The 16,678-nt window shown below is 31.5% G+C and overlaps 2 protein-coding genes and 1 non-coding gene across 3 annotated transcripts; 1 reads left to right on the forward strand and 2 right to left on the reverse strand.

Annotated features, from left to right (window-relative positions):
* Positions 1–6,274: 6,274 nt before the first annotated feature.
* Positions 6,275–12,668, forward strand: LOC133788498 (endo-1,4-beta-xylanase 5). The gene is made up of 8 exons (XM_062225999.1): positions 6,275–6,662; positions 6,762–6,796; positions 6,889–7,039; positions 10,691–10,863; positions 10,932–11,033; positions 11,183–11,329; positions 11,405–12,043; positions 12,134–12,668. Exons 1-8 carry the CDS (start codon positions 6,593–6,595, stop codon positions 12,467–12,469), a joined length of 1,653 nt encoding a protein of 550 aa, XP_062081983.1. The 5' UTR covers positions 6,275–6,592; the 3' UTR covers positions 12,470–12,668.
* Positions 7,166–7,238, reverse strand: TRNAE-CUC (transfer RNA glutamic acid (anticodon CUC)). Its single transcript has one exon. It is a non-coding gene; the product is annotated as a tRNA-Glu (tRNA).
* A 1,453-nt stretch (positions 12,669–14,121) lies between the features above and the next one.
* On the reverse strand, positions 14,122–16,452 carry LOC133788504 (thaumatin-like protein 1). The gene is made up of 3 exons (XM_062226013.1): positions 16,070–16,452; positions 15,289–15,958; positions 14,122–14,678 (listed from the first exon to the last, which is right to left on the reverse strand). Exons 1-3 carry the CDS (start codon positions 16,137–16,139, stop codon positions 14,396–14,398), a joined length of 1,023 nt encoding a protein of 340 aa, XP_062081997.1. The 5' UTR covers positions 16,140–16,452; the 3' UTR covers positions 14,122–14,395.
* Positions 16,453–16,678: the final 226 nt, after the last annotated feature.

Genomic DNA, 16,678 nt, shown 5'->3' on the forward strand with positions numbered 1-16,678 from the left:
AGCTCCTCCTAGAATCATGAATGCTTATAAGTGGATTTAATCATCCATGCATCCTTTCCAATCGATATCACTAAAACCAACTACTATATGTCACAATGTTGGTTTGTCAATTGCTAACACATCCTTGGTACCATAAGGATGACAACTCAAGTACCAATCCAGCATGCTTGTAACAGATATCACGATAGGAATGTGTATACTTGAGTAAGCCCTAGGCTGCCTTCAATAAGCATATATGTGAGATAATCTCAAACTTGATCTCTCGTCATTACTAATATCATGGACTTTAGGCCGTTCATAACACATCACAGTTTAGAATATTTAAAGATTCTCAATGAAATCGAAACATTAATCACTACAATAGTTAGTCAATGCAAACTATGAGACAATTCAATCTCCCGTTGATCTCATCACGAAGAATCTAAATTTTTAGACCATACAAGGTTTATCAAGAATTCTTCATCTGACAGATATTATCAAATAACGGCTTAATTTGTCTCCAAAATAGATCAAAATCATAAGATATGAGCAATGTACTATATCAAGTGACAATATAAACATATCATTGCTCCCACTGATCTCTCATATAGTGTTGACTAACGATAATGTTTCGAATTGACTATTTTGAGAATTACAGTAATCACTATCTTGATGTCCCGCCTCAAAATGGATTTAATGCATTGAACTCGGGTGTCCTTTAAACAAGAATTTAGTTCTTGCATCCTTATATATTGATTTCCAAATAGTCACCACTTTACAACTCAATAATAGTAATGAACAAAATCATTGTTATAGTGGAGACTAGCTATAGGCTTTAATTCACCTTACTTTAACCATCAAACAACTTATTCTTAAAATGAACCACCATCAAGAAAATCTCCCAATTATTATGGGATTAAGCCTAAACTTTCACGTTTGATCATAGCTTGGAAATCATGAAATAACCATATCAATTCTCCAAATAAGGATTAAGAACTACCAATGACTATCGATTAGAAATTTAGAGGTATATGTAATTAAACTTATCTCGTGTATGGAATCACAGGTTTATCAAATTGTCTCGATCCTTTATCTTTATTTGTCCGCATATGGAGTTTTTTACAATAATCTGGCCAATTGTAGGTCATCAATAATAACAGCGGAAGCAACAAAATGAAGGATAAATCCAATTATTCCCTAAATAAAATTTTAACCCTTGTCTAATGCGAGCTTAAAACTCCAACATAGATAACTTTATATACTTATAAAAAATAATAGCTAGAAGAGCCATACATATTAAACTTGATATTCTCAATAAAACACTTAAATGTTCATCTTCTCTCATATGATTAAAATCTAAGATTGTCAAATGCAATGTCCTATATTGCCTCATAATATTAGAACTTCTGAAATAGCCTTAGATGTAAATTCTTATTCAATCACAACATTCATGAGGCTATTCAGAATAAAACGATATGATCCATTGAGTCTTAGTATCTTGAGTGTTGCTGCGAAAGACTTATCTCACATTGTCTCTTTCGAAAAACAACTAACATGGTTGTGAATATGGAATTATGTTTGTGATTATATTAGTCCATACAAGATTCAAATATCTCTCCCACTTGGACCAATATAATCAACAAACACCATATTAATCTCCAGCATGCAATAGGCAATCAAATAAATTATGTATGATATCATATCGATAGGATATGTATACTACACATAATTTTGCCTAAGAGACATTCAAATATAATAACAACCATCAAACCAAGATGCATGGAGTACAACAATTAAGAATATCTACCAGTCTTGTTGTGTCCTTGTCACTTCGAGAAACAATACACATAAAAAAGTGACTGCATATCATTATGCATCCATGGTTTAATCCCTTAGGTGTTTTCCACTATAAAGCTTTCTAAAACATAAAAGCTTTCAAACTTTGATGAGTCAAAACTTTGAGAAGACTGTGCTCAAGATAATAATGCATGAGAGATCTTAACAAAAGAGTGATAAATACTCGATATCTCTCAAAATTTGTATGCATTATAGATTAATCATTATGGACAATTGGGTTGTCAAACTATTATCAATAATTATGATAGTCATTAGCGATGAATATGTGTACTGAGATTGAATAAGTCAAAAAAACTTATATCCTCTATTCTTTCCATTTCTCATCCAAAATTGTAACTAAGTTATCAAAGTCACTATACTGAAAACTTTGTTCAGACTTAAATCAATCCAAAATTGTTGCCTAAATATAGCTTAGCTATCCTCAATTTTACTAGCAACAACGATATGATATCGAGTACATATGCATTAACCCATTATCTTGAATTCACTATATTTACAGACATTCACAATTAACACAATCATCTCTTCGGAATAGACAATGACAATCATACATCCATTGTAATATTGATCCAAAACTTGTCAACTTATGATCTATGCCTTATCTTGATCCTTAAGCATAAAAGTATTGTAATAATTGATTCATTAGTTTGAGGCCTAGTCCCACTGAGCATGCAGTAACTTGGCATCTTTGAATTCAAATGATTTTAAGATTTAACAATTTCGAGGCCTAGTCCAATTTTCTAATGAGAGATCGATATGACAAGACATATTATAGTCCCATCCGATAACTAAGCGGAAGGGGTTTTAGGGTTGCTTAATACTAAAAAAAAATATCTTAGAGCAATGCCACTATGTGAAAACAAGGATTATGCAATCTGCTCGTTTTCTTAGCTTTCTCAATGATCTATCAACGGAAACGATCATGTCATGTTAGAGTCGTTCAAACAAAACATATGACTCTTACGCAGGTAAGGACAACTACTTTAAATATCATAACTAAATTTAGCTAATCCACTACCGATAGGGTAGAAAAGATTGTGTGGTTCATGACATCTAATGTGTTTCCTTCACCATCTAAGCATCCTACTTTACAGTAAAATCATCGACAGGATGACTAAATTGCATGTATGGATCTTAGTTTTTAATTGTGATTGATACGGGAGAAAAGTATTTAACATGAATCACAATTTTTGACAATGACATGTAAAACTTACGACAGGTAAGCACAACACATTCAATGAAAAAATTTAATATCATAATTATCTAATAAGGCCGATTGCGCATTTTTGTATTTCTAGCAAATTTTATTACCAAAAATATTAATTAAATATTGAAAATAATTTTTATAATAAATGCACAAACCATGACCAATATCTTATTACACATTTTCCATAGTATATGCCCCGAAAGAATTCATAATAATAACAACAATGAAATTCACAAAAAATTATCAAAATCACGAAAGGCATATATATAACAAAATTATGGAATGATAAACAAATAAAAAATGGCCTTGTATGAGATTAAATTAATTAACGATAAATTTATCACAATTCTCACAATTTTATGAATAACAAAATTGACATGCTTAGACTCACGATAGGTGAGTACATAAGCACTCAATTAATTATTCATTAATATAATTATATTATAAAAAATTTCAATCATCTATCAAATAATTTTTATGGCATGAATATAATTATGTCTTCATCCAATGAAATAAATAAAAAATAAAATTGTGAGAGAAAAAAAAAATTTAATTCAAATTAATTATGTGATCATGCGTCAATTAACAATTTAAATTGACCAAACCCAAAATATAATCACACAATCAAATGAGAAAAATTAAAATGAGCAAAATGGTGAAAATTTGATCCAAAATGGAATCTTCACGCACCCCCACGGCCCAAAAAAGTTTTTTTTTTTTTTTTTTTGCTGAAAAATGCCCAAAAACGACATGTAATTTTTCAGCAAACTACAACATGTAGTTTGTAAGAAAACGACATAAATCATAAAAAACGATAGCACTTCGGAAAATGACAAAAAAACCAAAAAAACGACACTAAATCAGAAAAACGACGTCGTCGTTTTGAGGTTGTCTTCAACCTCCAGCAGATCTGTTCGACCCGTTTCGAACCCAAATTCTGACCCCGTTGGATTTTAGCCACCAGAGCTCCGATTTTGATGTCGTTTGAGGGGTTTTTCTCCATTTTTCATGCTCTTTCTATTTCCAGTACCCATTCAAACTTATAAACATCCGAAATCCGTAGATCTAATAGCCATTTTCGGCCATTAACAAGCTTTGAAAAAGCTTGGAGTTTTGGGTGTTTTCAATGTAAACGAAACGGAAAATACAATCTAAAATATTGATAAATTCAATACTCATCCTCCAATCTGATTTTATCTACCAATAATATATAATATCGATTTTTTTTTTTTATGTAAATCAGATTTGAAAAAAAAATTATTCTAATAAGCCCTAAAATCAAATGACCTGTCTCTGATACCAATTGTTATAATTAATACAAAATGAGCACTAAATAAACAATAAACAATAATCAATATCAAATCATGCTCATGAATTTCCATGATCAAATATTTTATTTAGGGCATTAATATAATAATATACGTACCTCAAATTATCGCTTTGATCTCTAATAATCATGTTGATTACACTTCTTTGATCTACACATATAGAGAAAATGAGAGCTTGGGAGTAATGAACACTACTCTATCATTCTCTCTACACCATAGCCACACTCATTCCACCTTAATCATCAATCAAGAGCACAACCCTTTATATAAGGAATTATGGGTCAATTGGGCTTACATGCCCAATGTGAGAGAATTAGTTGTCTTGGCCCAATGGGCTGACCAAAGACGTTTTAGAGCGTGTCCATGGGCCCCGAGCATGTTAGTACGTTATGTCCATCCTATTATGGCCCGATGATAATATCATGCATTACCGATTATATAGTTATCATTACATGCTAATACCGACACTGTGTGAGCAACACTTAATTATGTTATTCCATATAAAATATTCTAACATTTCCAGGTTGTAGGTCGGACAAGTTTGTGGGTTTTACGGGTCAAATGTTCACTAATATGTAAATCTTCCAAATTCAAATGGGGTCAAGTTTCTTGGGTGCAGGCCGGGGGGGCTAATCAAATTGGGTCGAGTTATAGTGGAGGCTTACTCCACGTTTCAACTTAGGCCACACATGTGGATCCAAAACTAAAGACAGTTCTGATTATAACCAAGCAAAAGTCTTCCTTTTTTTTTCTGTCTAGAAAGTCTTCGCTCATTTAAGTACGTGAAAATGTTATAAATTGTCCAACACAAAAAGTGACATTGTATGTACCATTGAATTTTAAATCAAATCAAAACTTATTCATTATAATTTAATAAGTTAGCTTAGATACTTCAAACTAAACATTAAAATATTAGATCATGTAAAAATTATTAGCCCTTATATTAACACTACTCTTAACTTAAACATTAACTACATCATCTTGCTAAGAGATTCCACGTGAATAAATTTTCTGTCACATACACACGTACGACGATATATAGAATATCACGGAGGCTAAGCTAAGCTCAACTCAATTGATCTCTGTACGAATTATTAAGTGGTGGTGTGGCATTTAATGTCAACTATTTTCTGGCTTGATGAGGTCCAGCTATATATGCTTTTAATTTACCAAACACCAATATTTGTCTTAAATCTCATTCTACGTACCAATATATATACTAGTACTAGCTAGTACTCCTTTATTGTTTAAATTAACTCAAACTTAATTTAATTCAAAGCTTAATTAAGGATAATTATGAATGAAATAAAGGAAGTGGGAATTACCCACAACCTAAGCTTTCATACCATACATAAGACATAGTGTAATGGGCATAAATGAAATCTTGGAACTAGCGTCTGTCACAATAGTATATTAAACTTATTTAATCTGATTATGAAATTGGTCTTCACCAAAATAATTTCATTTCCCACTTTTTTTTCAATGTTTTTTATTATTTTTTTTTGGGTGTGGTTGTGTGCAAGGCAATAATACCCATGACTGTGAGCATGTTGATTCATATGGTCCCAAATAGCACCATGCGCGAGTGCAAAAGTTCTAAGTCTCTGAACCATGAAAATCTTTCTGGATAGTACCTGGCTTGCCGTGTAAACTAGCCTTTGTAAAACGACGCCGTAACTTCTCATTACTTTGTATCGAACATAAATTTTTAGAGTAAATGTCAATGAACAACCAATACGCCTTCTAAGTTAAATGAATGGCACGTAATTTTACATTAAAGCATCCAATAATGACTGAAGTTTAGGCAAACATCGATACGGCCAAATCAAGGAACACAAACCTTAACTTGACTGGTATATAAAAACAAGGATTAGACTTAAAAAAGCACCAAACAAGGGGTAGTACTACTCCTAGCTAGGCCAACGGTTAGGATGTTCCTCTATAAATTTTGTATGGTCACATGTGAAAGCACTCTCATAACAAAGACACAAAACAAAAACATATTAAGGCATGTGAACTACACACGGATATAGACATATAATAGTTGAGTACAGAAGCCTGGCTACTGGCTTTACTGCTCTGTTCCCCTTGTGACCATAACATTATTATTATTATTGTTCTCACTTCTCAGCCTCAACTCAGGCCTCAGCTATTTACATCTTATTTCACTCTTACTGATCAATCGTCAGAGCAATAGTATTTTGGTACTCTTTACTCTCCTATGAAGATGGGATCGATCTTTGTTCTCTTTCTATTCGCAACTTGGCCCTTTTTTGCTGTTGCTTCATTGGGTACTGATTTCTCATCGCTCTATTTGTTTCGATTATATTAACACTTTTTTAGTTAACTGGTTTGAATGATTGTGTGGTTCATTATATTTGGTAATGCAGATGGGCCTTTGTATGATTATACGGCTTACACTGAGGTATTATTATTATTATTATTATTATTAGTTATGTATTAATTAATACGTGATTTTCTATTAGATATATAATATTATATATGGTTTGGTTGCAGTGTAAAGTGAAGCCTGAGAGGCCACTCTACAATGGAGGAATTCTTAATAAAGAGAAGCCTACCGCTGTTGGGGAATATGGAAGTGATGGTTTCTATTCACCTGCGTTCATACTTCGCAACCTTACTCAATCCACCATTTACTGCTTCTCCAGTTGAGTTTACTATCTTCTTTTTCCACTTACTTTTTTTTCCAGTACTGTTATGTTTTTTTTTTCTTCCCACTTTTCAATTCCAAAAAAAATATATTATGGGAAAATCAAAATAAAATAAAAAAGATTTCCGTTGCCGGGACTTGAACCCGGGTCTCTCGGGTGAGAGCCGAGTATCCTGACCAACTAGACTACAACGGATTGTTGAGTAGATATACAGTTTATAATTATTTATCTATACGAATTTTGGGCAAATAAATGATTAAGTGATTATTAAAAATGACATCATATAATTTATTGTGTACTAAAGGTTGACAATTAGTACTACTTAATGCACGTTCGGGCATTGATAAGAAGGGAGAAATTTTTGGTTGGACATTATTTGTAAATTCAATATATATATTTAAAAAAAAAAAGTATATATCAAAATTTTGAGGGATTATTTGTTAAGTTTTTTAAAATGTGTATTAGTTAAAGAAAATATAAAATTTATAAGAAACTTGAGAGATCTTTTGTTTAAAAAATCAAAAGGGCAAATACTTTTAAGCCAATGACACTTGTAATTAGGGTTGGCCCTAAACATTGGCAGATCAGGTATCCCCAATTAAAAATGGCTTGAAATTTAAAAAAAAAATATTGTTGTATATCTATACAAAAGGTTCGTAGTTTTACAAATACTATTTTATATATACATGTTATAAAAATATCAATATTTGCATTACTTACAGGTTGGCCTTCCTTGTAATGCATAAGGGACATATATACGAAGAAAATACTAAATAACACAGGTGATGTTGGGCACTGTGCTAAAATAATTGTGGTTTAAATCACACTAAAAAATATATTTTCTTAAAAATAGAATATTCTCTTCATTTTATTAATTAAATTCTAACAAATATTTAGAGTTTTACCAATTAATTAACTATATGTTTTATTAGTTAATTTATAATAATATAAATAAAAATACTTAAATCGTGGCTAATAATTAATTTTAGTTTATTATGTAAAAAAAATATTTAAAACAACATTGTCTAAAAATATATCAATTAACGATGTATCATATATATTTAGCGCTAAAGATTTTCCATCTTACCCAAATATAGTGAATAGTGTCTTTTCGAAGATGGCCAGTACACCCTCAGAACACTCACGTAGAAGATCAAAATCTCAAAATCACACCTCCATCAAATGATGTAAAATACAAAATATTTAGTTCAAAGTAATATTCATGTTGTAGATTTGTATAACACTATTCATGTAGTATATATTATTTTATTTTTATTTTTACTTTACTTTCTTCTTTCATATATATATATTGGAAAAAAAAAAATTATATGGGCTTCACTTTAAGCTTTACCGGTGGGGCTCTCAGTATTTCTCGACCCCTGAAAAATTTTTGGCGTCATTTTTTTTATGAGCGTGTATATTGTAGCTATTTAGAACATCCTACAAATTTTCAGAAAATTCCAAATTGTTTACAGTACCGAAAACCAGGTTCAAACATATTGTTTTTCACGTGCATTAAAAAAAATTAGTCACGCGTGCAATAACATGTTTGAACTTAGTTTTCGGTACTGTAAATTATTCGGAATTTTTTAAAAATTTGTAGGATGCTCTAAATAGCTATAATATACACAGTCATAAAAAATCGCGTTGAAAACTGTTCACGAGTTGAAAACACTGACAGCCCCACCGGTAAGGCTTAAAGTGAAGCCCCTATAAAATAATTCTCATATATATATAAATATATTTATAGAAGAAAAAATATAAGAATAATTTACATTTTATATGAGATTTTTAATAGAAAGTGCAAAAATATGATTTTTTTTCAACAAAAAAAAAAAGTTAATTTATGAAATTTTTTAAGAATTTTTACTTTTATAAATTTATTTTCACTTAAAGTGAAGTCTTCCCCTTTACATATATACATATATCTAATATATATATATATATATTCTCTTTAAAAATACATATAACAATATATAAATATTTTCTCAATCTCTATATTCTCCATAATATTATTTTACCTTTTTTAAAAAATTATTTAATCTAACTTGTTTACATCTTTTTTCTTCAATATCATATATATAAATATATATTTTTTAATATTATATTATTTTAAGTATTTTTATATTATTTTTTATGACTTATTAATTTATTGTTTTGCTATTTAGGTATTTATCAAATTACAATATTTTTTTTTGTTATTACAATGAATATTATTATTATTATATTTTTTAATTAATTTATATTTTAGTTTATTTTATAACTTTGGATTAATTTAAAATAGAGTATAATTATTTTTTTTAATGTAGAATATAATCATTTTTTTTAAAACATAGATAATTTATATGGAAATCACAAAAAGCATAATAAAAATAATTAATAAATTTTCTAAATAAAACTAAAAAAATAAACATTGCATGTTGCTTGCACCTAGTATATATATTTTTATATAGTTTGTGTTATGATTTGTAATATACATACATATATAATAATATAATATTTTACATATTGATATTATATTATTTAGATATTTAATTATTATTCTTTATGATTTATTATTTAGTTGTTTTGTTATTTAGGTATCTGTTAAATTTTATAATATATGTATTATTTTTTATATTCTGTTTTGTTATTACAATATTTAGAATGAGTATTTTTATATTTTTGAATTAATTTATACTTTAGTTTATTTTATAAATTTTGGCTAATTTAAAATGAAGTATAATTATTATTTTTTAATTGTAAAGTATAATTATTGTTTTTTAATTGTAAAATATAATTATATTTGAAAATATATAGATAAACATTACAAATTTTAAAATGTATAGAGATATTATTGAAAGTGGGAGAGAATATTTAAAATTAATAAAAAATATTAAAGTTGAGTTTTGGTGATGTAAAATAAAAAACCTGGTGTATGGTACTGTGAGGTAAAATAGAAAGAATGAAGTTTTGGTGATGTAAAATAAGACAAAATTGTAGTACACTTGTTGTGAGTGCTCTTCAAAAAAAATTCCCCTCTCTTTCCACTTATTTCTAAATAAATTCCTCATAAATTTTAAAATTTATTCACACTTTCTAAAAAACTTAGCATAAAATTTCCCCATTAGTTAATAAAGATAAATTCTACATCTATAAATATACATTATATTTAAAAAATGATACTCTCAATTTAAAATAATAATAATTTTTCAAGAATAAATAATCTAATCACAATTTTTAATTTTATTTTTAACTTTAAATAAGAACAAATATAAATACAAATAAGTAAAAATTATCTTATTAGAATCAAAATTATTTTTTAAATTACAATTTAAATTTTTATATTTGTAATAACTATACTATTCTAACAATTATTTCTAAAAAAATTGTTTTCATTCTTATTTATTTCAATTTACCAAAAATAATATATTTGATAATAATTAAATAATAGAGAAAGGTAATAAAAGGAAAAATAAAGGTATAAATAGTCTCACCCATTATTATATTTTACTCAACACCACATATGCTCTCACAATAATGCTCTTCACATAGTGTCAACAAATATTTGCACCATCAGTCTTTGACTAACATTTATTTTTTAATCTAAGATCATTTTGTATAGCATATAGAAGGTGACAAAAACATAACTTGGTTAATGGACACAGGTTGGGTTAAGATAGAAGGTGAGGGTTCAGCTCTCATAAGGGTAAGTTTGAAGACAGAAGATGAGACCTATAACTGTGTAGGCACTGTTTTGGCTAAGCGTGGATGCTGGTCTTTTCTTAAGGGTGGATTTGTTCTTGACACACCCTCCAATTTATCAATATTATATTTTCAGGTAACCAAACTTTTCATTTTTGGCTTTTTAAAAATAAAATATTTCTCAACTGATTCTTGGTTTTACAGAATTCAGATGATAGTGATGTTGGTATAAACATTGCAAGCTCTTCTCTGCAATCATTTACCAATGAACAATGGAGAATAAATCAGCAATATATAATCAATTATGTAAGTATATATACTCACTTGCTTAGATAAATGCACTTGTTTAACTCATAGAAACTAAGTTGAGTTGTAAGATCTTCAAGATCAAATGCCATGTTGTTTGTGTTCAATAAAAGCTTTCAGATTTTGAGTACACATTTTTGTTGTTGTAGAAAAGGAAACGTGCTGTGACAGTTCATGTCTCTAATGAAAATGGAGAAAGGTTACAAGGAGCCACGGTTTCTATAGAGCAAGTGGCCAAGGATTTCCCATTTGGGTCTGCCATAGCAAAGACCATCATAGGAAATTTGCCATATCAGGTGACTAGTTTACCAACTGTCTGATGAATTAATTCATATCTTAGATCTTGTTTATTTATTGAAGTTTCATTTCAGAAATGGTTTGCAAAACGATTCAATGCTGCGGTTTTCGAAAATGAACTCAAATGGTATGCAACAGAACCTAAACAAGGCCAAATTAATTATACCTTAGCAGATCAAATGTTGGAGTTCATTCGAGCTAATCAAATTATAGCAAGAGGGCATAACATATTTTGGGAAGACCCCGTGTACACACCACCATGGGTTAGAAATCTCACCAGCTTTGACCTTAAATCAGCTGTGGACTCTAGAATCCAAAGCCTAATGAGCAAATACAAAGATGAATTCATTCATTGGGATGTTAGCAATGAAATGCTTCACTTTGATTTCTATGAAAAACGGCTTGGCCCTGATGCCACACTGAGTTTCTATGAATCTGCACACAAATATGATCCGTTGGCAACCTTATTCATGAATGAATTCAACGTAGTTGAGACATGCAGTGATGTGAACTCAACCGTTGATACCTATATTTCAAGGTTGATAGAACTCAAAAAAGGTGGAGTTTTTATGGATGGAATTGGTCTAGAGGGGCATTTTACAGTACCTAATCCTCCACTAATGAGAGCTATACTAGATAAGTTGGCCACATTAGGAATTCCCATTTGGCTGACAGAAGTAGACATCAGTAAAACCCTTGACAAAACATCTCAGGTAAGCAACAAAGCAACTATTAAATGTGTCTTTGAACTTGTTTAATAGTAGTATTATTAATAATAGCTTGGAAATTATGTTCTTTTGCAGGCTATCTACTTAGAACAAGTTTTAAGAGAAGGCTTTTCACATCCATCTGTTAATGGTATAATGCTTTGGACTGCTCTCCATCCTAATGGATGCTACCAAATGTGCCTGACAGACAACAATCTCCAAAACCTCCCAGCTGGTGATGTAGTTGACAAGCTTTTGAAAGAATGGCAAACTGGGGAATTAGAGGGTGTGAGTGATAATCATGGATCATATAGTTTCTATGGATTTCTAGGTGAGTACAAGGTCAATGTCAAGTATCAAAACAGAGCTGCAAATTCCACATTCTCACTCTCTCAAGGTGAAGAAACTAAACACTTCAGCATTCAGCTCTGACTCACTCTCTTACCAATTCACATATTTTCAAAATACCCTTTAGAAAAACTTGGAGAATTTACACTAAAAATCAGCTTAAGTGCATAGCCAATAATGATTCAAAGTTGGCCTTATCTTCTTTAGAAGTTAGGTGTAGTATTTTTACAGAGTTATTGTTATGAATAACTAGAAAGAAAAAGCACTGCAGAACATTGGCCCACATTTTGGCATACCTTTCCTCTTATGCCATGATATCATTCTTCTTCCATGGTCCTGGTATTATTTTATGAGCTCGTTTAACACTCGTCTGATCGTGCAAACTTCAATTGTTAAAAATTATTGAAGTTATTATTAGTATTTACTGGGGTTCAATAAAAAGTGCAACTACCATATAGTCTGAGATTGAATTATTCAGCCTATTGAGGGTATGATATGAGGCCCCACATGAAAAGGTCTTGTTCTGTTCGAGGACCTAGGAGAAATTATCTAAGTTATAATGCATATATGATATCACATTAATATGCCACTGACATGCAACGGCTACCCTTGATTGACGCATTTACAAGCCCATATCAGAAATTGTTCGATCTGTAATAAATTAGTTGGTAAACTAAAAAATAAATTTCAATGCATAGGCTTTAGATTTTATTTGTTTAATTTACTTTAATCGGTCAATCTAATCACAGTTCGAACAATTGGTAACCAAATATAATTCATCACTAAGCGGAGCGAAATCTGGACACCATATTACTAAATTGAGTATCCAAAATCACTCTAAACCCAACACATGTTTAGAGCTAATCACAAAACATTGTATTTTTGCCATGTAGAGTTATGAACTTATCTAGAATGAAACAAAGTAGATTCCAGTTCACTTAACTGGTTAAGAGCATCTTAACTATTGACTTACGTCAAATGACTTCATTGCAGCACAATAACTTTGACAATTTGGTCAAGAAATTTGATAGATGTCTATACTTATCATCCAAAAGAAACCCTTTTTGGCTTTCGGCTCAAATTCAATTCAAACAAACTTTCACATTTCATATTCATAACTAGTTTTGGAAGAATTAAAAAAATGAAAAAGCCAAAGCCTAGTATATATATATATCAACAATTAAAATTTAGCCGCAAGTATCACCGAATTACAAAAAGAAGGCACTTTATCTTTTTAAGATCCATATTCCTTTGTTATTTATTCCAAAGATTTGTTATAGGGCATCATCATCGGTGCCTCAGTACCCAAACTTATGATTAAGTTATTAACATATTCTCCTATGAAAATCTCACCAATGGTATTAAATCATTTCACATCCTAGTGAACCAAATGATGATTATACGTTTTTCTTTTATTAAATTCCTTTCCCATTGCAGACAAATGAAATTATAATAATAAAAAGGAAAATAAAATTTTGTAAAATCCTTAAAAGGTATCCTAACCATAGTGAAGACAAAGCCAACAATGAAACCCCACTCACATTAAAAGGACTTAATGTAACCTAACCATAGGCAAAAAAAAATATAACTAATGAACCAATCACTCGCATCATAATTTGTTAACCAAGACAAAAACAAACAAAATCATAACCCCGGAATAATAAAAGTGGATTCGAACCCTAATTTGTTTTCTTCAACAAAAAAAAATAATGGAGAAACTCAAAAAGAAGCTCAAGTGGGAAAGAAAAGGGCCTAAATATTCTCAATAAACCAAAAGGCAATGAAGACCCTTTTTTTGAAATTAAAAAAAAAAACGTGTATGTTACAGGAATAGTTTGGGAGAATCTTGAAGGAGTAGTGGTTTACAATCTGGATGAATCTGTCAGCTTTCCTAGAAAATACAAAACTCTACTAAATTACTAATAACACTGCTACTGCAAACTGCGAGAAATTTCACATTGGAGAAAACTAAAAAAAACCAAAAACCAAAACCAAACTCATGAATCTAGGTTACAACTTTCTGAATAAGATGGCATAAAAAGCTCCAAGGGCTATGAATGCAGCATGTAGAGTTGAGGGTGATGAGACTGTTCTTGGTGAGTCTCCCATTGCCAAACCAGCCAACCATGACCCATCTGCCAAAATGGTTCCTCCAGATCCGGATCCAGAACCCGACCCTGTTCCAGATTCCGGGTATGTTACCTCGGGTTGTTGTTGTTGTTGTCCTGGATCCGAATATGTTACCCCGGATTGTGACCCTGCTGCTGGTGTAGTATCTCTTGAGGATTTCTGACTGAACAGTTCACACCCACATGACCAGAAAATTAGATGAGTAATCAATGAAAAGTAATGATTCAATCAAGCAAAGCAAGGACTTAATGAAGCTATTATTATTATTCATCAGATTCTTTGTCCAGATTCTCTATTCTGACACAAATATATGGGCAATGAATGACAGAAAGGCTAACCCACTAACCTCAATTAAAACACATATTCTAAGCATGTATTATAGGGAGATTAATTAGCCATTAAAAGGGAATATTTGGCACCATCTAATTACTATTTTCTCACCAACACATCACATATATCAAATTAGAAGAATGATTAAACATAAAGGAATGGATAGATCTTTTATCTCAAAAGAAGAATAAATAGATAGATTCAGATTTTAGTGGAGCATTTTCTAACACCACTAACACTAATATTAACCCAAAATAGCTTCAAAGTTTAGATATTAAAACAAAGGAACTAAACAAAATCCCATCAAAGCATTTAGAAGACTTACTTTCACAAAGAATAAAAAAAAATTATTCCAAGACCAAACTATCAATAAAAAACTTATAGCTTGAGTAACAAACACTAAAGCTTAAAAATCATAGCTTTTTTTTTCTTTTGAGTATTACCTTGGAGAAGATGGACAAAACGTCACCGTATAATCGGCTCCCGTACACGTAAACGTACTAGTAGCGTCGTCATACGCGTAGCTATACGATCTTGGACAAGCAGACTTGAACATCTCCGAGTAAACCGACGGCCTGCAAGTGGAGGGTGAACCATACGCGCCGCTGCAACAGTATTCCGGGCTCCCGAACGCCTCGCACGCACTCTTACACGCGTCACCGTTTCCGACCCTCAACTCCGACGGGCATTGCTGGTTCAAGTCCGTGGAGCAGCCCGTAGAGGCGCATAGACCTGACCCGCCCGTTCCTTCAACGACCATGGGCAAGTTATAACCGTCGACGAGGCTAACGTCGTAGAAGTCCTGCCCGCCGGTTCCTAGAGTGAACTCGGCGAGAGTCGCTGGCGGAGCAGCTCCGGCGCCGTTGCACTCGATCAGGCCAGAACCACAGTCTCCAGTGAGACAAGACCCTGAACCTGATTCGTCAAAAGCACAACCCGTCCGGCCCCAAAAACGGCCCGACCAACCCGTCGGAGCCAGGAAAGATCGAGAGGTGTCCTTTGGGAGCTCAAATCCTGTGCTGTCGAGTCTTGGGCTTCCGGCATTAGCTAGAATACCCGGCCAAACAGTGTAGTCACATCGATTCACGAAGTTAAAGGTGGCAGCAGAGACACCTGAAAAAAAAAAAAAAACCATTTTTGGTTATTTTTCTTACTTAAAAAAGAAAAGAATCTCAATAGAAACACCCTAAAAGAAAACAACAGTGAAATGAGTGAGTAGTTTACCTCTGGAAGTGAGAAGTAGGACGACGAAGCTAAGAATGAGAGAGAAGGAGAACTTGGAATAAGGATCCATGAAAATGGGGTTTCTCAGTCTCAGTCTCAGTACTGGTGATGGTGTTGAGTTGATGGGTTTAGATAGCGAGAGGTAGAAGATAATGAAGGTGCATTTGGGGTTAAGATAGTGAAGGTTACGACCCCAGGAGGGAGACAGTGAGGACTGTGAGAAATGACAAATGGGTTCTACTTCTGGAGACCTGGGGTTCAATACTCCATTAAAGCTGATTTTCCTCACTCACTCACTCACTCTCTCTCTTCCACAGTCAAAGTAGGTGCTTTTATTTTTGCTTTTTTCTTTTTGCAACTATAAATAACTGAGAGAGTACTGTCCATTAAAAAAATCCCAGAAATGAAAGAATTCATAAGACTTTATTTATAATTTTATATGCAGGACACTAGAACGCTCCACAAATTATTATGTGAAAAATTATATTTATATATTAAAAAAAATTCTTTATGAAATATTATTAGAACGGTCCACATGCTTTAAATAATTTATTTTTTCTATAAAATGTTGGTGGAGGAATTTACATTCCAAAAAGAAAAAAGTGCATG

Source organism: Humulus lupulus, chromosome 1, assembly GCF_963169125.1.
Source record: "Humulus lupulus chromosome 1, drHumLupu1.1, whole genome shotgun sequence".
In the NCBI taxonomy this organism is placed as follows: Eukaryota; Viridiplantae; Streptophyta; class Magnoliopsida; order Rosales; family Cannabaceae; genus Humulus; species Humulus lupulus.

Excerpts from the sequence above, each read along its gene's own strand:
- LOC133788498 (XM_062225999.1), top strand. The coding sequence starts at position 6,593 with ATGAAGATGGGATCGATCTTTGTTCTCTTTCTATTCGCAACTTGGCCC. Across the intron at positions 11,330-11,404 it reads TAGGAAATTTGCCATATCAG|AAATGGTTTGCAAAACGATT; the intron begins GTGACTAGTTTA and ends GTTTCATTTCAG. Across the intron at positions 12,044-12,133 it reads CCCTTGACAAAACATCTCAG|GCTATCTACTTAGAACAAGT; the intron begins GTAAGCAACAAA and ends GTTCTTTTGCAG.
- LOC133788504 (XM_062226013.1), bottom strand. The coding sequence starts at position 16,139 with ATGGATCCTTATTCCAAGTTCTCCTTCTCTCTCATTCTTAGCTTCGTC. Across the intron at positions 15,959-16,069 it reads CCTACTTCTCACTTCCAGAG|GTGTCTCTGCTGCCACCTTT; the intron begins GTAAACTACTCA and ends TTTTTTTTTCAG. Across the intron at positions 14,679-15,288 it reads TTTTGTCCATCTTCTCCAAG|TCAGAAATCCTCAAGAGATA; the intron begins GTAATACTCAAA and ends TGAACTGTTCAG.